Raw genomic sequence first — 16,828 nt, 5'->3', positions numbered from 1 at the left:
AAGTCCCAAGGGGGTAGTCTGCTTTATAAGGTGTTCGGAACCCCAGAAAATCCCCAGACGGAGCAGCTTCCTCGACTCCAGCTACGTGAACTCCCCCACGGTGTACCAATCTACCCCGTGGGTTGGCCCTCAGACGAACCTCCTCGCTGCGGCCAAGGAAAGAAGGACAAGAGCACGCTACGGAAATCTGGCACTGCAAGTTGATACTACACACCATGGTCGCCCATTCCGAGTTGCGTTTCCCAACCCCCGTAGTCTCGACCGGTTTGGATTCCGCAGTCCACCAGATCAAACGGCCATGCTTCAAACCCTCTTGGAAGGACTCCCTTTTGTTACAATCATTTGTCAGCTCGACTGATCCCCCCGACTACAGTTCCAATGAGAACCGTATCAAATCCGATGAAGCTCGGAACCTCAGCTGAGGTGGAAACGAGGGTGGGATGTGTTGAGGATCAGGACTGAAAGACCATATCGGATTAGAAGTATCGGCTTTGCACCGATTGGATGTAACAACGCCGGTTCCCTGAAACGTTCCCCGCCCCCGTCTCCAGCCTGGGGTCTCTTCCTGCAAAGCTATGTGCTTGGATAACAAAGGAAGTCACCTTCTTTGTGGAGCATGTGTCTATCGGGGTGGGGACCCCGTAGGGCATTGTACACACAGTATACACGCGGATGAGTGCGGGTGAGACTGGGACTGAGAGTGTGAGAGTGCGGGTGAGTGTGAGAGTGCCGGTGAGAGTGAGAGTGAGAGTCAGAGTGTGCGAGTGCATCGGAAAGTAATCTGAGACTACGGAAGCATAGAAGTTGGAACCGAGCGTGGCCATCGGTAGGGAGGATGAGTGGCCTATATATGTGAGCGCTAGGTAGTCGAGGAACAGGTCGTTCTAGTGTCTTTCTGGGAAAGGAACGAGGTAAATCTATCTGTCTCCCTTCTCTCTCTTTAGGTCAATAAATTGAGCCGAATACAGTGAGGCTTGTGTATTACCGGATTCCGCAATCAGATTCACAATCGCAATCACCATCACCACCACGCTTTGCAAACCAAAACAAAATGGCTTCCCAAAATGCTACTCCGGATGAAAAGAAAATGCATGTCATCATCATTGGGTCAGGATGTACAGGCTTGTTCATTGCTCAAGGGCTGAAAAAGGTACTTACTTCTCTCCCTTCTCCTCTTCCTTCCCTTTTGAAAGAAGTCTTTTCCAAAAAAAAAGGGAAAAGAAAGCTCACTTCTTTTTCCTTTTCCGTTTTCCAGAGAGGCATCTCCTTCACCATCCATGACAAGATCAATCCTGCCTTCCGTCATCGCGACTGGAGCATGACCATGTTCTGGGCCTTCAAATACTACCCGCACCTCCTGTCTGAAGAGATGCAGGCTCGCGTGCACGAAGCCCAGGTCAGGTCCTTCTACAAGTCGACCGACACCGAAGAGCTGGTGCTGAGGAACGCGGCCACCGGAGAGGTTCTAAAGAAGGTCAACTCTCCGTATGCAATTCGTGTCAGCAGGGCGAGGCTGAGGAAGTTTTTGCTTGCCGGGCTTGATGTTAAGGTCTGGCCCCGCTGCCTCCAAGGCTCCCCAATGCCGTTATGTTCATGGAAGGGAAGAACGGGAACGACTAACATGGTCGATAGTACAACCATGAACTTGTGAACATCGAGTATACCCCGACTGGTGCCATTGCTTACTTCAGTGACGGGACGACCGAGACTGGTTCCATCGTCGTCGGTGCAGACGGGGGGCAATCGCTGGTGAGACGCCTGTTGCTGAAAGAGCTGGCCGTGCCCGAGTCATATCCAGAATACGATATGGCCAACCTGAGTGTGACATACACGCACGAACAGGGCAAGTACATTGCCAACTCGATGGCGCCGCACGTGGATTATGGAGTTCACCCGAAGGGAATCTTCTTCATCATGCTCTGTAAGCACGAAACCCACACCAGACGCAAGCCGAGTCCTAAAGGTCTGCTCACGTCACTGACTTGGTTCAGATCGCACCGCCGTTGACAAGGACGATTACTCAACCTGGACATTTCACTATGTCATCACATGGCCGAAAGATCTTCCGGGCATGCCGTACAAGGGCCAGAGCAACGCGGACCGTCTTCGAGTTCTCAAGTCATTTGCTGATGACTTTGCCGAGCCCAGACGATCAGCTCTGGCCTGGATGCCGGAAGACCAGGACGTCCCCAATGACATGATCAAGATCTGGGTGCCCATTCCATGGGATAACCACGCCGGCCAAGTGACGTTAGCTGGGGATGCAGCCCACGCCATCTCTTTCCGTATGTCCCCTCTTGTCTTCAATGTCCCTTGCCGAGTGGTTAAGTCAAAAGTTGCGACTGACGTATCTCTCTCCTTTGCCCCCAGATCGTGGACAAGGGATGAACAATGCGACGGTGGATTGTGCCAATTTCGTTACCGCGGTGGATAAAATCGTCTCGGGCGAGGAGACAAAGGAGGCTGCAATCGCTGAGTACGAGAAGGAAGTCATCGACCGAGGAACATACGAGGCCACCCTGTCACGTCAGCTCACTCTCAACATCCACCACTGGGATCGATTCCTTGAAAGTCCGATCATGAAGTACGGCGGTAATCTCGCCCGTGAGGTTGCACCGGTGGCGAGATCTCAGCTAAGTACAGCAGCAGCTGTGGCACAAGAGGCCGCTGCGTGATAGCAGACGACCTGCCATTGGCGAGTAGCGCAAGTATGCATGTAATTCTGCGAGCAGAAGATAATAGATCTCTGAGCTGAACACCCGCGGAGGGTTTTTGTTTCAAGGCAAATGTTGAAGAGGAACAAGAGGGAGACACACATACATAAAAAAAGGAGCATTTGAAAGTCATTCATCTCTTCCCATTTCTTAGCAGTACAAACTTCCAGGGCCTTTTCAAATGCCTTCGAACTCAGGGAGCAGCCACCCAAAATCAGGGGTCATTCCACTTCCCAGCTCCGAAAAGGAGGTGTTGAAGTCGGCTATGCCATTGGCAGCAACATTTGGCATCTCAAAATCCGAAACAAAGCTAGCAGAAAGACCGTTGTGATCGTCAGGAATGACCCCAAGGCGAAGGCACATTGAATAAGCTCGGAGCCACAGGCGCTTCGATGCGGCAGAATGATTCATGGTAGATTTGAGAAGGCCAAGTGCTGTTATGGCGGCTTGACACGCCTTCTCGTGTGTGGCCGGTCCTACCGGTGCATTATTGTTCGACATGTTGGAAGGAGAACTTGGATCCTGAGCCAGTCCTAGAAGAAGGAGCATACCCAGTGCCGTCACAAGAAAGTAGTTGTACTGTGTCTGGTGGGGCTGATAGAGATGACTCGTGCTTTCTAGATTCGCCACGACTTGCACCGTGTCGCATGCAATGCCCACAGCGGTGTTCCAGTGCTGGCCATCCGCGCTGAGATTGATGTTGGAACCACAAAGCACCGGACGCAGCATCAAGAGACGCAATTGGTTTGCTCGGAGATAGAGCACTGTACGTGGATGGCGAATCCTCCTGGCACTGGATACGTCCTCGTCGGCGGCGTGAATGTCTCCATCAATATGCATCCTCTGCCACTGGTCGAGACGGTAGCGGAAGTACTCAAACGACTCCTGCCACTCGGCGGTTCCGCGTGGCTGGCCGCTCAGGGCTTCTGAAAGCGAGTCGCAGGCGTTGGAGCCCAGGTGGCAATACTCTACCATGGCGTTCAGGTAAGGCTCACTATACTGGGAAAAGTGTGTCAATGTGGGATTCTTTTGAGTAGGCTCCATTCACAACACTCACAGGTAGTGGAAGACCATTGTCGACATCTGCGTCTTCGAGACTCTTTGGTAGCCCCAACGCGTAGCTCATCTGTCGATCGAGCACAAAAATCGTCCAGAACGTATTGACCACGTTGATGCGTGTTGTGGGATCCTGGAATGTGCGGACAACCACCTTTTTCAGGTTCAGTCCAAGTTCCAGTGCCATGCGGGTTAGGTTATTCGTGACTCTCCAAGCGAGTCGCCAATTTCCTCTGACGAAATGATAGACGGCCTACATATTAGTTAGACTCTCTTCGACTGAAGGGAGTAAGGAAGAACATACAACTAGGATGAGGAGATGCAGGTCCTTGACTTCTGTCGCCGTGGTCCAGATCTTCGCTTCCACATCCCGCTGTATGCTCTTGAATAGTTTGGAAGCCATCTCATGGTTGTCCGACCCCTCCATGACCAGCACAATTGCAAGCACCATCTTGACGATGCTCACATCAGTCCGGTCTAATTGGATATTGGAAGCCTTGGGAGTGGGTGGGACCGCTATGATCCCGAACAGTTCGGTGGTCTTCCGCAACAAGTCATCTTTACTCACAACCGGGTGCATTACACCCACTAGGTCATCGTAGGCGAGTACCAGGCGGAGAGCTTGGGCCAGAGTCAGCTCTCGAACGAGATGGAGAGACTCGTCATGTCGGTCCATTGGAGCGGAGATCAATGGAGGCTGTAAGCTCGGCGCTGGGGGATCCTCCTCAGGACGCTCATCGTGGTCAATGACAATATCACCATTCAATATGGAGACAGTTGCAGGCTCTAAGATTACCTGCTCGCGGGTCGGTGTGCCGTATGTTTTGTTTAGAGTTACACCCACGATGTTGATGCAGAAAGAACAGCTAGATGGGCCGCTGTACAAAGGTAGAGGTGCCTTTGGCGATCGGAGTACAGCATCCGCGTTCTCATCCGAATCAATAGCGCCCACATTGCCGCGACTTTCGTCATCTTGGGCCAGCCCTGTGGGATTGAAGGTTGGTTTTGCTTGCTCGATTTGGCTCTGGCCTGTTTTGTGCGTAGGTAATCCATCACCGTCCTGTGACCTCTCCGATCTCTGCAGGAGCAGATCTAGTTTTGCCGACTGTGACTGCAGCAAGTTTTCTAGACGTGTGAATGACTCGGGATTCCTACAAAGTTTCAGACGGTTGAAGTCGGCAACAAGACGCAGTGGTGACAGCGAGGGAGCCGACAACAGGAGAAGCTGATGGGGCTTCCATAGACTAACTCACCATGTAGCTAGAGATCCATCACTCTTGGTCGTATTCTCATTTTCATCCTCTCGGGGACCATTTCCGCTGGCAGAGTCGAAGTGCTGCTGCAGCTGATCCCAGTTGATATGCCGCCACTGTCCGTAGGAACATTCCTGGGGCCGCTTCACTCTGCACTTGTCACATGGCTGTTCGCCGTTGCACCGAATCTTCTGCCTCTTGCATCTCTCGCATGCGTGTGATATATAGCGAGCCCGCTTTCGAGACGACGGTTGACTCCGTGACAGATTCCCAGCTGACCCAACGGGGGATTTCCTGTAGGTATTTGTCTGGGATGATGTATAGGATTCCATTCGTATTCTACTGGTTCGCCTAGACGAGGACCTCGATCGATCAGACTCACACAGAAGGCGTTTGTATTGTACACCGTGTCAAGCAAAGGACACAAGTAACAATCCCAAGTGCGGATAGAGAGCCCCTGGTCGGCTGCACGGCTTCTCTGGACCCCGCAGAATTTGGCTTGATACCCCGGAGCGAACGGGGAATGTAGATCACAGCTGACAAATGCTTCACTGGATGTCGACTGAATGGAGAGAGCGCCCTCGTGGAGTCGGAGATTTACCGGAGAGACCGGAATTGTCTTGGCAGATTCTTCTCGGGTTGCTGCAGTGCCTCAGTCTGTGTTCCTGGCAGAGAGTGTTATTATGGAAAGCCCGGGGAAAAGCGTCTCCCAGAAACGAAGAAGAGGACGACTCAATCATATGGAGCCTAATCCTCTCTGCTGGGACGGAACAGGAACAGACTTGGTGAAGCCTGGTAGTTTCGAAGTTGTGGAGGCGAATCCGAATATCTATTGTGCTACTTTCTTATTCGCGAATCTCCCTCGGTAGGTTTTGCCATTCCCTTGTGAAATCCCTAGACATTCCTGGCAGTACGGTTGCAGCATGAGGGCGCGCAGGAACTCTGGAGAAGAGTATCTGTAACGAACCTCCTCGCCAAGCTCTCCGCAAAAAGCCTCGGAGCGGAGGTCGCACCGGTGGATGGTTGTTGCTGCTTTAAAGGGACAAGATTCGGGGAAATATCCGCCGATGATCGGAAGTGACATCCTGATTGATGGCAAGATGCAGCTTCTCGTCATTGTTCCAACAATCTATGAATTTCCCTGGTAGCATACCCTAATTCCTTCTTCCCCTGCTCCAGACACCTCACTTTGTCTACAGACGTCCCCGGAGGCGGCAACTATGTCTGGGTCGGCATCAAGAGGCCTGGTGCGCGTCTTGCGCCAGACCAAAAGACCTTCAATACCTCGGTCTCAAGCCAGACAGTGCCAGCCTCTACGGCCCTTGTTTGAACCTGTACGAAATTTTTCTGCAACTATTCGAAGACGAGAAGACCTCAGCGAACCGCATCACAATGTCAAGTACACGACTGACATGTATCCCTCCCTCAAGCGAGACCCAAGGTTCTCCGAGATCACGCCAGAGCACATCCAATTCTTTAAATCTGCTCTAGGCGATGAAGCTGCGGTCGTGGATGGAGTGACCAGCGATGCTTCAGATGACCTTGAAGCTTTCAACACGGACTGGATGAGGAAATACAGAGGTCATACCAAGCTGGTCTTGAGACCTAAGAGCACGGAAGAAGTGAGCAAAGTACTCAAATACTGCAACGACAACAAGCTGGCTGTGGTACCGCAAGGTGGAAATTCAGGCCTGGTTGGAGGCAGTGTGCCAGTCTTTGACGAGATTGTCATCTCACTTTCCCGGATGAACAAGATCCGCAGTTTTGACGACATCAGTGGCATCCTGGTGGTCGACGGAGGTGTTATACTGGAAGTGGCCGACAATTACCTTGCCGAGCATAACCACCTCTTTCCCCTTGACCTTGGTGCCAAAGGTTCAGCTCAGATCGGTGGTAATGTGGCAACTAACGCCGGAGGCTTGAGACTATTGCGCTACGGCTCGTTACATGGCAATGTCCTTGGAATTGAGGCAGTATTACCAGACGGCACTATTGTTGACGATCTTGGTACGTTACGGAAGAACAACACAGGCTATGACATAAAGCAACTCTTCATAGGAGGAGAAGGGACGATCGGGATCATTACGGGTGTCTCGGTCCACTGTCCACAGAGATCCAAAGCGGTCAATGTTGCATATTTTGGGCTTCCTTCATTCGAGAATGTCCAAAAAGCTTACAAAGAAGCGAAAGTCCAGCTCGGAGAGATCCTGTCTGCTTTTGAACTCATGGATGCGCGGAGTCAGGGCTTCGTCCACCAAGTTACCGGAAATAAACGACCACTAGAAGGTGACCATCCCTTCTATTGCTTGATTGAAACAAGTGGTTCCAATACGGAACACGACAGTGAAAAGCTCGAAAAGTTCTTGGAATATGTCATGAGTGAAGAGATCGTGTCCGACGGCGTTCTCGCCCAGGACGAGACTCAAGCCAAATCTCTATGGGCATGGCGAGAGGGCATCACCGAGGCCATCGGCCACTTTGGCGGAACTTACAAATACGACCTTTCGATCCCCATTCAAGAACTCTACCAACTCGTGGAGGACACAAGAGATAGACTCAACTCGAAAGGCTTGGTAGGTGATGACGACTCCTTCCCAGCAATTGCTGTGGTCGGCTATGGACATATGGGCGACTCGAATCTGCATTTGAACGTCCCCGTGCGGAAATACACTAAAGAAGTTGAAGAAGCAATAGAACCGTGGGTATATGAGTGGATTCAAAAGCGAAGGGGAAGCATCAGCGCGGAGCATGGTCTCGGTATTGCCAAAAAGAAATACATCGGATACAGTCGGAGTGAGACCATGATCAAGCTGATGAAGCAGATAAAGGACCTCTATGATCCCAACGGGATTATGAATCCGTACAAGTATATCTAGAATGAAAAGGCGCCTGACGGGTGAGAAGCCGCGTCATACTGAGGGCCCTGTGTCCAGCTCTGGGTTTCCCTCCGAGAGTCTGTCTCATGTCATCTTGTACACTATTTGTGCCTTTCGACTTACTGTCTGACCACTGTAACAGTTACCATAACCACTAAACGGCTCTCAACTGGTTCGATAGAGGAATCAATGCGGGGAAACCACTGGCTTGCCAGTATGATGATTTCACCGAGGCAAGGTACAGTTCTCCAATCCACACAGCTGAGGAGAAGAGACACATAGCCACGGATATCGACATCGCAAGGTCGCTCAAGTAGTAACTTTGTGTCTGGTCGGGATATCACCTTGGGTCGTCCTCGTTCACTGCCAGAGCGTTCAAAGACTTGCGCCCCTTTCGCTTGTGGTGTGTTCAATATCTTGTTTCGAATATGGTCTCCCCTGAACGACTGAAGGAGATACGGGTCCCCCTATCGGACCAATACGCCTACAAGAAGCGCAGACTACGCGTTGCCACGATCGGAGCTGGCTTCTCGGGCTTGATATTCGCCCACAAGATTCAGCATGAAGAGCCGGAGTTACAGGAGTTCGTCGATCATGTCATCTTTGAAGCCAACGATGATGTCGGTGGAACGTGGAAGGTCAACACGTACCCGGGCGTGCAGTGCGACGTGCCAGCGCATATCTACGTCAGTCTCTGCCTTTCTTTGTCCGAGTGTCTGGAGGGGACTCCGACGTATTGATTTTCTGGCTTGCTCTAGGCATTTCCTTTCGATCCGAATCCCGACTGGTCCAAATTCTATGCCGATGGCCCGGAGATTCTGGAGTACGTGCAGAGGACGGTCGATAAGTGGAATCTAAGGCGGGACATTCAATTCAACACTCGAGTGATTGCCCTCAATTGGCTGGAGAAGGAAGGAAAATGGAAGATCCGTGTCCGGAAGGATGGGCAGGAAGAAAGGGACGAGTTTGCTGATGTCCTCGTTTCAGCGCAGGGGTTCCTCAGGTGAGTTGTTTGTTTGCATCTCAAAGATTGGGATTTAGAGACCGGCAGATGTCAAGCTGTGCCTGTCTAGCTACATACATTCCAAGATGCTGATCCAAGTCTCTACATTGTCCCAACAGCCAATGGAAATGGCCAGATATACCTGGTCTCCAGACCTTCAAGGGCCACAAGGTGCATTCGGCCGCATGGGACCATTCCTATGACTACTCCCACAAAAAGATTGGAATCATTGGCAACGGATCATCTGCCATCCAAATCCTGCCTCAAATGGCCAAATTGCCCGGCACGCAGGTGGTGAGCTTCCAGAGGGGGGCCACTTGGATCACGCAGAGTCTGGGCGAAGCGCTCGGTGTCGGCGGTGATAAGCAGCCCGATGCTGAAGAGAGCGAGGATCGGGAAATGGCAAATGGCGATGAAGGCGTCGATATGACCGAGGTGGACCAGCCTTCGGATGAAGAGGTGGGAAGCAGGTTCAACCCCAGATACACGAGGAGCGACAAGAGGAGGTTTCGGAATCCGGAGAAGCACAAGGCCTATCGCAAGATGTTGCAGCATGGGATGAACAAAGGATTCAGGCTGGTATGTATGGGTCGATCCCAATGATCCTTTCATTTTTCCTTCAGAGGGCGTTGGTACTGATTCTTCCTCACCACCACGGTGAAAAAAAGTTCCGCAAAGGCTCCGTCCAAAACGCCAAAGCCTCCGAGGCCACCATCGAACGGATGCGCGTCGCGTTAAACAACAACCCGGACCTCTGCGAGAAACTCATCCCGAACTGGACGCTCGGCTGTCGACGCCTGACCCCCGGCGAAGGCTACCTCGAGTCCTTTTTACTGCCCACGGTGTCGCTGGAGAAATCGCCCATCGCACGAATCACCGAGACAGGCATCGAGACAGAGTCCGGCGCGCACTACGACGACCTGGACGTGATCGTGTGCGCCACGGGCTTCGACGTCTCCCACATCCCGCACTACCCAGTAACAGGACGCAACGGCGTGACGCTCGCACAGAAATGGGCAGACGAGCCCGAGAGCTACCTAAGCGTAGCGTGCCCGGATTTCCCCAACTATTTCCTCTTCACCGGCCCCAACGCGACCGTCGGCCACGGAACGCTAGTCACATCCCTGACCTGGACGACCGCGTACATCACCAAGTGGCTACACAAGATTGCGGGCGAGGACATCCACTCGGCCGCGCCGCGCCAGGACGCCGTCGACGAATTCGTCACCTACGGCGACGAGATCCAAAACACTCTCACCTGGACGAGCGGCTGCAAGAGCTGGTACAAGAAGCACCGCGTCGACGGCCGCGTCACCGCCACATGGCCGGGGAGCGCCCTGCTCTACCGCGAGGTCATCCTGCGCGAGATCCGCGGCGAGGATTGGGATATACGCTACCGCGGAAGGAATCGATGGCGTGCGATCCTGGGGAATGGATTTACCAGGCTCGAAACTGAGGCGGAGGAGAAGGAGAAGCAGGGCGAGGTGGTGGATTTGGCGTTCTATATTAATTCCTGATTAACCCTGTGGGACTACTACTAGTTGTGGTAGTAGCAGTAGTAGCATCATCTTATGTTCTGATACCTGTTGTATTATTGTATGTACGTAGTCATGGCTGTGCAAGACGCGAGGCGAGCAGCACAGCACTCGTGCCCGTCCAGCCTGCCTTTGAGACGTTCGAGTTCGTAAATGTCTGTGGAAGAGGAAGTTTCATTGTTGGGACCTGGAAGGCTTGAACTCCTTTTTTTCACCCATTGGTATTTATTGGACGACTACCAGCGCCTCTCCTTGCCCTTCCCTTTCCCCTTGTCTCTATCCCTGTCCTTGTCTCTCTCCCGCCTCCTCTCTAACTTCAACTCCTTCTCCTTCTCCCGCGGATCAATCACCACCAGTTCCTCTTCGTTCTTCTTCCTCCAATTCAGGTCCTTCCCAAGGCGGTCCTTGGCGAACGACAGCGAGTGACTCATCCACTGCGAATCGTCCTCGGACTCTTCGGCCTCGGCGTTGGTCGGGTCGTCCCATTTGGAGCACGACTGACAGTTTGCTATGAAATGCAGGTCGCACAGAGTCGCCTCTTCTTGGTCATCGTCGTCGGTTTTGGGAAGAGGAGGCGGCGCGGCGACGAGCTCTGAAGGAGTCGATGAGGAGTTGTGATCTTTGTGTCCGTTGGCCGTTTTCGAAGACTGAGCTCTGCCCTGCGCATCTGCCGAGTCGAGCCGTGCTTTGAAGGCGTTCAGCATCTTCAGCGCCTGGGCCTCGTCCCGCGCATTGGATTCGCCTGGCCGAGGCCGTTTGCGACCTCTCGTACTTGTTGCTGGGATGAGAGATTCTAGTGCCGACTTCTTCGCGATGGAGCCGTTGGCATTGTTGTCGATGTTCCGGCGCATGGATGCTTTCAGGGCAGCTATCTCCGCTTCTAGTGCAGAAGTTTTGGATCCTGACGGTTGCTCTTCCGGGGTGGGTGAGCGGGACGGTGATTCTGGGTCGCGGAGAGGAAGTTGGGCCAATGGGTCATGGAATGATGGCTTCCGGCGGTGAACCGGTGATGGAGATTTCGTCGACACTGAGACACTCGCCTTGCGCTTTTGAGGAACCGTGGGTGATGGTGGTCTCTGTTGCGATTTCTCGATCGACGAAGGTTTAGGCGCAGTGCCGTTTGTCCTGGGCTTCGATTCAGGGGCGTCTTCGCTATCGATCAAGGCGGGATTAAATTTGGCCTTCTTTGGTCGTACGGCGACTGCGCCTGCATCGTCCTCACCTTCATCTCCGGCGAAGCTCAGCAGCGTCTTCCCACCCTTCTTTTTGGGAGCCTTTTTCTTTGTGGGTGCTTCCACGGTGCGTTCGGCAACTTTAATCCTTTTCCGCATTTTCTGCCATGCGTCACCCTTGGGCATCTCGATGATTTCGACCCGGAGAATCTTCTCCGGGTACATTGGTCTCTCGCTTCCCTCCAACAGTTCGCCTTCGGCGATTTTGACCACATTGTAGATGCCATCGCCCTCGACTCGGCCGAACATGGTGCACTTGCCGTCTAGTTCTGCTCTGCAGTCCCCGAGCGTGATGAAGAATTGACTGCCATATCCCGCACCGTCGCCGGTGCCTTTGGCCATACCAACCAGCCCTCTCCTGTTGAACCTGAGCCGGCTGTGGATTTCATCTCCAAAAGCAACCTTCTCTCCCTCTTCTCGTCCCATCACCCGCGCCCAGTCTTCGTCATATCGCTCAAATTCCCTGTCCTCATATATATTCTGTCCTCCTTCACCGGTTCCAGTGGGATCGCCTGTCTGAATGACAAAGCCCGGGGAGACACGGTGGAAGATGTTGTTGTTGTAGTCCTCGTCGAGGACATGTTGCAGGAAGTTTCTGCACGTTAAAGGTGTCTGATTCGCGAACAGAGATATGGTGAGAGGGCCAGCCGTGGTATGGAGTAGGACTGACGCAGTTGGAGGAGGTTCGGTCGTATAATGCGAAGACATGGCGGCTTGTTACGCAGCAAAGGTCGTCTCATCTGGATCGTTGCATCTTTTGGCCGTCACAGAGGCCTTTTTCAAGGTAAAATTACCCCAATGATTCTCCAGCCTTCGAGGTCGAGGGTTGTACTCGCACATCTAATGGATCTAGGAAAATACGTAAAGGTCGCAAACATGTATGTTGTGTTTGTTGTGTTTGCTGTCTTTGCTTTGCGGGTTCTTATGCTTGGCAGGTTTGTCACTCTCAACCTTTCCAGTTCAAGTTGGAATGGTCGTTTTGGTTTCCTTAGAGCGCCCATATTATTATTGTTGTGTCGATTTTACTTTCGTCAGCTACTTGAAATCCAACAGGCCGTCGCTATGCTTTGAAATGAGTTGAAGTCTTTTAGATCATCGTCGAGCGAGAACGGACCGCAAACGCTCAACTGAGAATGGCGCCTGATTCACAGCACTCATAGAAAATGTTTAACGCGTTGTAAAAAAAAAAAAGGAAAGAAAAAGGGGCAGAATCTTGTGCCTGGAAGTGTTGAAAGAGGTCTCACGCTGAATAGCCTGAATGTTATGTCACGGTCACCAGGTCACCGACAGCGTCAACGAAAATGTGTAGAGCGGCACGGATACTATCGCCAGCAAAAGTATGCCCTTCACAAGCTTATAAGTCCAAATGTCTCGCTAATTGCACTCTGATTCTTTCATTTCATGCTATAACAGATACTTGAAGGAGCCCCAGGGTCAACTAGTCGTCAGCAATCGTACTTGACCCTCCGCCTTCGATTTCACTCAACACCCTCGTCCCCAGGACGTTGCCTTCGGTATCCTGATATATAGCAGCAATCGAGCTGAAGCCGTTGAATGGCGTGTATGAATACTCCGACTCCTTTGCACTTTGGCCGTTGAACAAGACTGCCCGCTCATGCCCTGTAAACGTCATGTCGTGCCAGTACGATCCGACGACCTGGGACGAGTAGACGGATCCATCGTTGTGCAGCTTCTGGTCCACGATGTTGCCCGCCTGGTCGAGGATTCGATTTGTGTGCGTATTGCCGGTGTAGTCGTTGACCGAATAGAGGATACCTTCGTCAAGAAGCACCGAGCGGGCGGACAGACCGCTCGTTGAGGAAGAGGGGCTGCTGCTGCTCGTGCTGCTACCGCCGAGAGCAGTGTCGACCAGGGAGCCAACGTCGGACCCCAGCGTGGCAATCACAGGGTTCAGGTCGATTGAGTTGAGCGTGTCGTTGATCATAAGCACCAGATTCTCCAGCCGTGCCTCGAGCTCGACCTTGGCTGTTACGTTCTGGATGTTCAACTGCACAGCATTGATGCTTAGATCGACACCGGCGTTGAATTGAAGGAGGGACAGCACTTGGGCATCGATGTTGATCTTCGCCGACAGATTCTTCACCGTGATGTCGATCTCGCCGACCGAGACGCTTGCATTGAGGTAGACGTCAGGCGGAGTGCTGGCGTTAGTCACAGTGCCATTCGACGTGTCGGTCTCCTCGGTCTCATAGACTGCCGAATCAGTGTCGTTGCCGGTTACGCTGAGCGAGTAGCCGGTATAGCCATCGCTGGAAGAGACCGTCTGAGAAGATCCAAATTGAGCGAGTGCGACAAGTAACGAGCACCAAAATATGGGAATCATGACAAACTGGGTGATGCAGGTGTCGAGAGGAGCGTCATCAAGGGAGTAGAGAAGATGCTCTGAAAGTTGTTGAGTTCACTGGACGCTCTCGTTCAAAGACTCGCAGAGATGGTAAGAACTCTCCTGTATACGAACACGGCAGAACTGCGCGAGCGACAACCCCTCCTTTTCTTTCCAATTTTCAGACTCACCAGTTTCGAGTAATTGTCGAGGGTCACTCCCGGCATCTCATTTGGTATTTTGAGCATTCGGTTCGCGCGACAAGGGGAGAGACCTGTTTTCGCACAGCCCAGTCCCAGGGGCAACCATGGGGTCCCACACCTGCAATCTCGGCAGATCAGCCCTATACCGCAATGGACCGTTGAAACATGGGGAGCCATGCAGAAACCTGGTTGGGGAAGGAACCATCTGCAGGGATCTGCGCAGATCATCCTCACGCGTGTGGTCCAAACGTGAAACCCATCGCGTCCCACCAGGGAGCGAATAATTTTCCTGCACATGGGAAATTTCGATGGTTAGCGATGCTTGGTCGAGAAATTGGCCATGGGCAAAATGTGGGATTCTCCAGGAGAGGGAAGTGTTTGGGGTCGATGATATAGAGCGCCGGATGTGCGTCGATTCCTGCCTCTTTCTCCTCCGCAGTCAGCTGAGAACAAGATGGCGCACTTGATATTCCGGCTGCTCACGCTCTTGCTGTCCTTTTTCCTTCACCAGCAGGTTCTGGCGCAAACGACCACCTCATCGACGCCAGGTGGAAGCGTCAGCTCAACATCATTGTCGAATTCAGCGACGCTGACGCCGAGTCCAGCGTCATCTTCATCTACTCCTCCGGATGTCTACCTGAACGTTCCGACCCTCTCTGTTGGCCGCATTGAGCTTGACGTCGACGATCTGCGGGCAGATATCAACTTGAATGCGCAGGTGGCGTCCCTGGTCACCCTGAATGCTGGCGTGGCCCTTTCCATTCAAGAAGTCAACCTCACTATTTCGGATGTCGACGCGGAGCTTGAACTGATTGTCCGTCTGGGACACCTGGTCGACATCGTCAACCGAGTCTTCGAGTCCTTGGACCTCAACCCTCTCTTGATCTCCGCCATCAACAATGTCACCTCGTTGCTCGAGCCAATTGTGGGGGCAGTCGATGGCCTCCTCGGTTCCATCACTCAAGGAGGAACGACACTATCATTCTTGATCGACAACCTGGGGAATATCGTCCAGGAGGTCGGCGGGGTGAGCACCATCGTCGGAAATTATCTGACAAACATGACCGACACGGGGGTCAGTCAGACACTGTCTGGTGGTCTGATTGAGAAGACATACTCATATGCTCCGCTCAATGCGTTGGTGGACATTGTCTTCAACACAGCTGGGCAAGTTGTTCAGGCAACCGTACAGAAGCAGAGCGGGAGCGGCGGAAGCACTACGACAAGTTCTACATCGGCGTCAAGTACCACACCGGCTCCATCGTCATCTACCAGCAGCTAGCAATCACAGAGCGCCGGTCAGCAGGCAGCGACAACCAAGGCGACAACAACTGGAAAGCCGCAAGTCCCGACGCCGATAAAACAGCCAGGCCGTGGTGGACACTAGTTTGATAATACATGCGGGTCGCAATGTCGTGACTCCTGACCAGGCCATGATCAGGCGGAAGTACTTTTCAAGCTTCTTGACGACGGAAGCACTGTGATGGAGTGCATTCTGGGACGAATTTGACGATCAAGGGCAAGATATTCAGTGTCTGCTGAACCTCCGCATATGTAGACCAACTTTGGTTCCTGCACGCTCTCTGGGCCTTTGGAATTTTTGCTCTGGGGGATAAATTGTTGCCCGGATCAGTAGAGCCGGGCAAGCAGCATTCGCCAAGATAACGAGAATGCGGTCCATAGTACGAAGTATTCAGACTGCAAACTCTGCTCCTTGGCACCGAACCAATACGACAGTAGTCATGCGATGGAATTGAATCCTCACTGATCCAGTTAAACTCTAAAGTGATTCGAACAGGTTGACCACTTCCGGACAAAGTCCAGCGAGCGCTCAGTCGACTTCCTTCTCTTATAGCGAAATTGCCGTTCGCGTCTGGGGTCATTTCAGCGGCATTTCCGGTTTCCATTTTCACTTACCGCAATAACAGGGCGTTCTCCCTCCACCTCAAGGAGAAAGGTGTGACTTGTGAGCGCTACTGTGTTCGCACGTAGTGTTGGGTGCCGGTTGTGATACCTTGTCGAGTGTCACGAAAAAGGAGTGACAAGGCTGAATGGCCCAAGGCGCCATAAAGGGGTTTTTTTGGTACTTGGACGCCAGACCTCTCAACCCTCCTGGCCCACTTTCTGCTCTCCTGGAAGATCCATCCGGCCCCTGTTCAATACAGGCATTGGCAGAGTTTATCAGTCTTGATAGAACTCTTAGCACCGAGGTTACATCAATTTGCGGAAGTACTCGGTACAGTTCTCTGAGATTAGTCCCAGCTCAATGAATTATCGTCATTAGCGATGGATGGCTGCTATTATGCACATCCATCTTCCCTACTTAGACATCTAAACATGAATGATTCATCTATCAAGCCCGTGTCCCTTCCGTCCCAGGAAGGATTAAGGAACTGAAGATCTCTATCTATCTCCAGCGCCACTGATTGCGACGTCGACCGTAATCTCCGTGTGCCCATCGGCCCGCGTCGACTCGGTCCAGATAATCATTGTAACGGCGATATACAACTGGGAGTTGCAATACCTGGTCGTCCCTCTCGTCCATGTACGCGCCCATGGACCTCGAGACGTTCCGATTTGGCGTTCCCATGAAGCGAGCTCTGTCCCATTCG

The 16,828-nt window shown here is 52.5% G+C and overlaps 7 protein-coding genes across 7 annotated transcripts; 4 read left to right on the top strand and 3 right to left on the bottom strand.

The window, feature by feature from the left end:
* Window positions 1-1,051: 1,051 nt before the first annotated feature.
* On the top strand, window positions 1,052-2,675 carry Z520_11790 (uncharacterized protein; the record flags this gene model as incomplete). The annotated part of the gene is made up of 5 exons (XM_016782278.1): window positions 1,052-1,150; window positions 1,256-1,549; window positions 1,633-1,921; window positions 1,992-2,285; window positions 2,371-2,675. The coding sequence occupies 5 exons, from the start codon at window positions 1,052-1,054 to the stop codon at window positions 2,673-2,675; spliced, it is 1,281 nt and encodes a 426-aa protein (XP_016626593.1).
* Window positions 2,676-2,891: 216 nt separating this feature from the next.
* On the bottom strand, window positions 2,892-5,355 carry Z520_11789 (uncharacterized protein; the record flags this gene model as incomplete). Its single annotated transcript, XM_016782277.1, has 4 exons — window positions 2,892-3,713; window positions 3,772-4,023; window positions 4,075-4,921; window positions 5,024-5,355. The coding sequence occupies 4 exons, from the start codon at window positions 5,353-5,355 to the stop codon at window positions 2,892-2,894; spliced, it is 2,253 nt and encodes a 750-aa protein (XP_016626592.1).
* An 888-nt stretch (window positions 5,356-6,243) lies between these two features.
* On the top strand, window positions 6,244-7,899 carry Z520_11788 (uncharacterized protein; the record flags this gene model as incomplete). Its single annotated transcript, XM_016782276.1, has 1 exon — window positions 6,244-7,899. The coding sequence occupies one exon, from the start codon at window positions 6,244-6,246 to the stop codon at window positions 7,897-7,899; it is 1,656 nt and encodes a 551-aa protein (XP_016626591.1).
* Window positions 7,900-8,327: 428 nt separating this feature from the next.
* Window positions 8,328-10,419, top strand: Z520_11787 (uncharacterized protein; the record flags this gene model as incomplete). Its single annotated transcript, XM_016782275.1, has 5 exons — window positions 8,328-8,585; window positions 8,658-8,902; window positions 9,022-9,260; window positions 9,360-9,481; window positions 9,571-10,419. The coding sequence occupies 5 exons, from the start codon at window positions 8,328-8,330 to the stop codon at window positions 10,417-10,419; spliced, it is 1,713 nt and encodes a 570-aa protein (XP_016626590.1).
* A 254-nt stretch (window positions 10,420-10,673) lies between these two features.
* Z520_11786 (uncharacterized protein) lies at window positions 10,674-12,377 on the bottom strand (the record flags this gene model as incomplete). The annotated part of the gene is made up of 1 exon (XM_016782274.1): window positions 10,674-12,377. One exon carries the CDS (start codon window positions 12,375-12,377, stop codon window positions 10,674-10,676), a length of 1,704 nt encoding a protein of 567 aa, XP_016626589.1.
* A 730-nt stretch (window positions 12,378-13,107) lies between these two features.
* On the bottom strand, window positions 13,108-14,013 carry Z520_11785 (uncharacterized protein; the record flags this gene model as incomplete). Its single annotated transcript, XM_016782273.1, has 1 exon — window positions 13,108-14,013. The coding sequence occupies one exon, from the start codon at window positions 14,011-14,013 to the stop codon at window positions 13,108-13,110; it is 906 nt and encodes a 301-aa protein (XP_016626588.1).
* Window positions 14,014-14,670: 657 nt separating this feature from the next.
* On the top strand, window positions 14,671-15,498 carry Z520_11784 (uncharacterized protein; the record flags this gene model as incomplete). The annotated part of the gene is made up of 1 exon (XM_016782272.1): window positions 14,671-15,498. The coding sequence occupies one exon, from the start codon at window positions 14,671-14,673 to the stop codon at window positions 15,496-15,498; it is 828 nt and encodes a 275-aa protein (XP_016626587.1).
* Window positions 15,499-16,828: the final 1,330 nt, after the last annotated feature.

Source organism: Fonsecaea multimorphosa, assembly GCF_000836435.1.
Source record: "Fonsecaea multimorphosa CBS 102226 unplaced genomic scaffold supercont1.43, whole genome shotgun sequence".
NCBI classification, from domain to species: domain Eukaryota; kingdom Fungi; phylum Ascomycota; class Eurotiomycetes; order Chaetothyriales; family Herpotrichiellaceae; genus Fonsecaea; species Fonsecaea multimorphosa.
The sequence above is the reverse complement of the archived record's forward strand: the minus strand, read 5'-3'. Positions and strand labels throughout refer to the sequence as shown.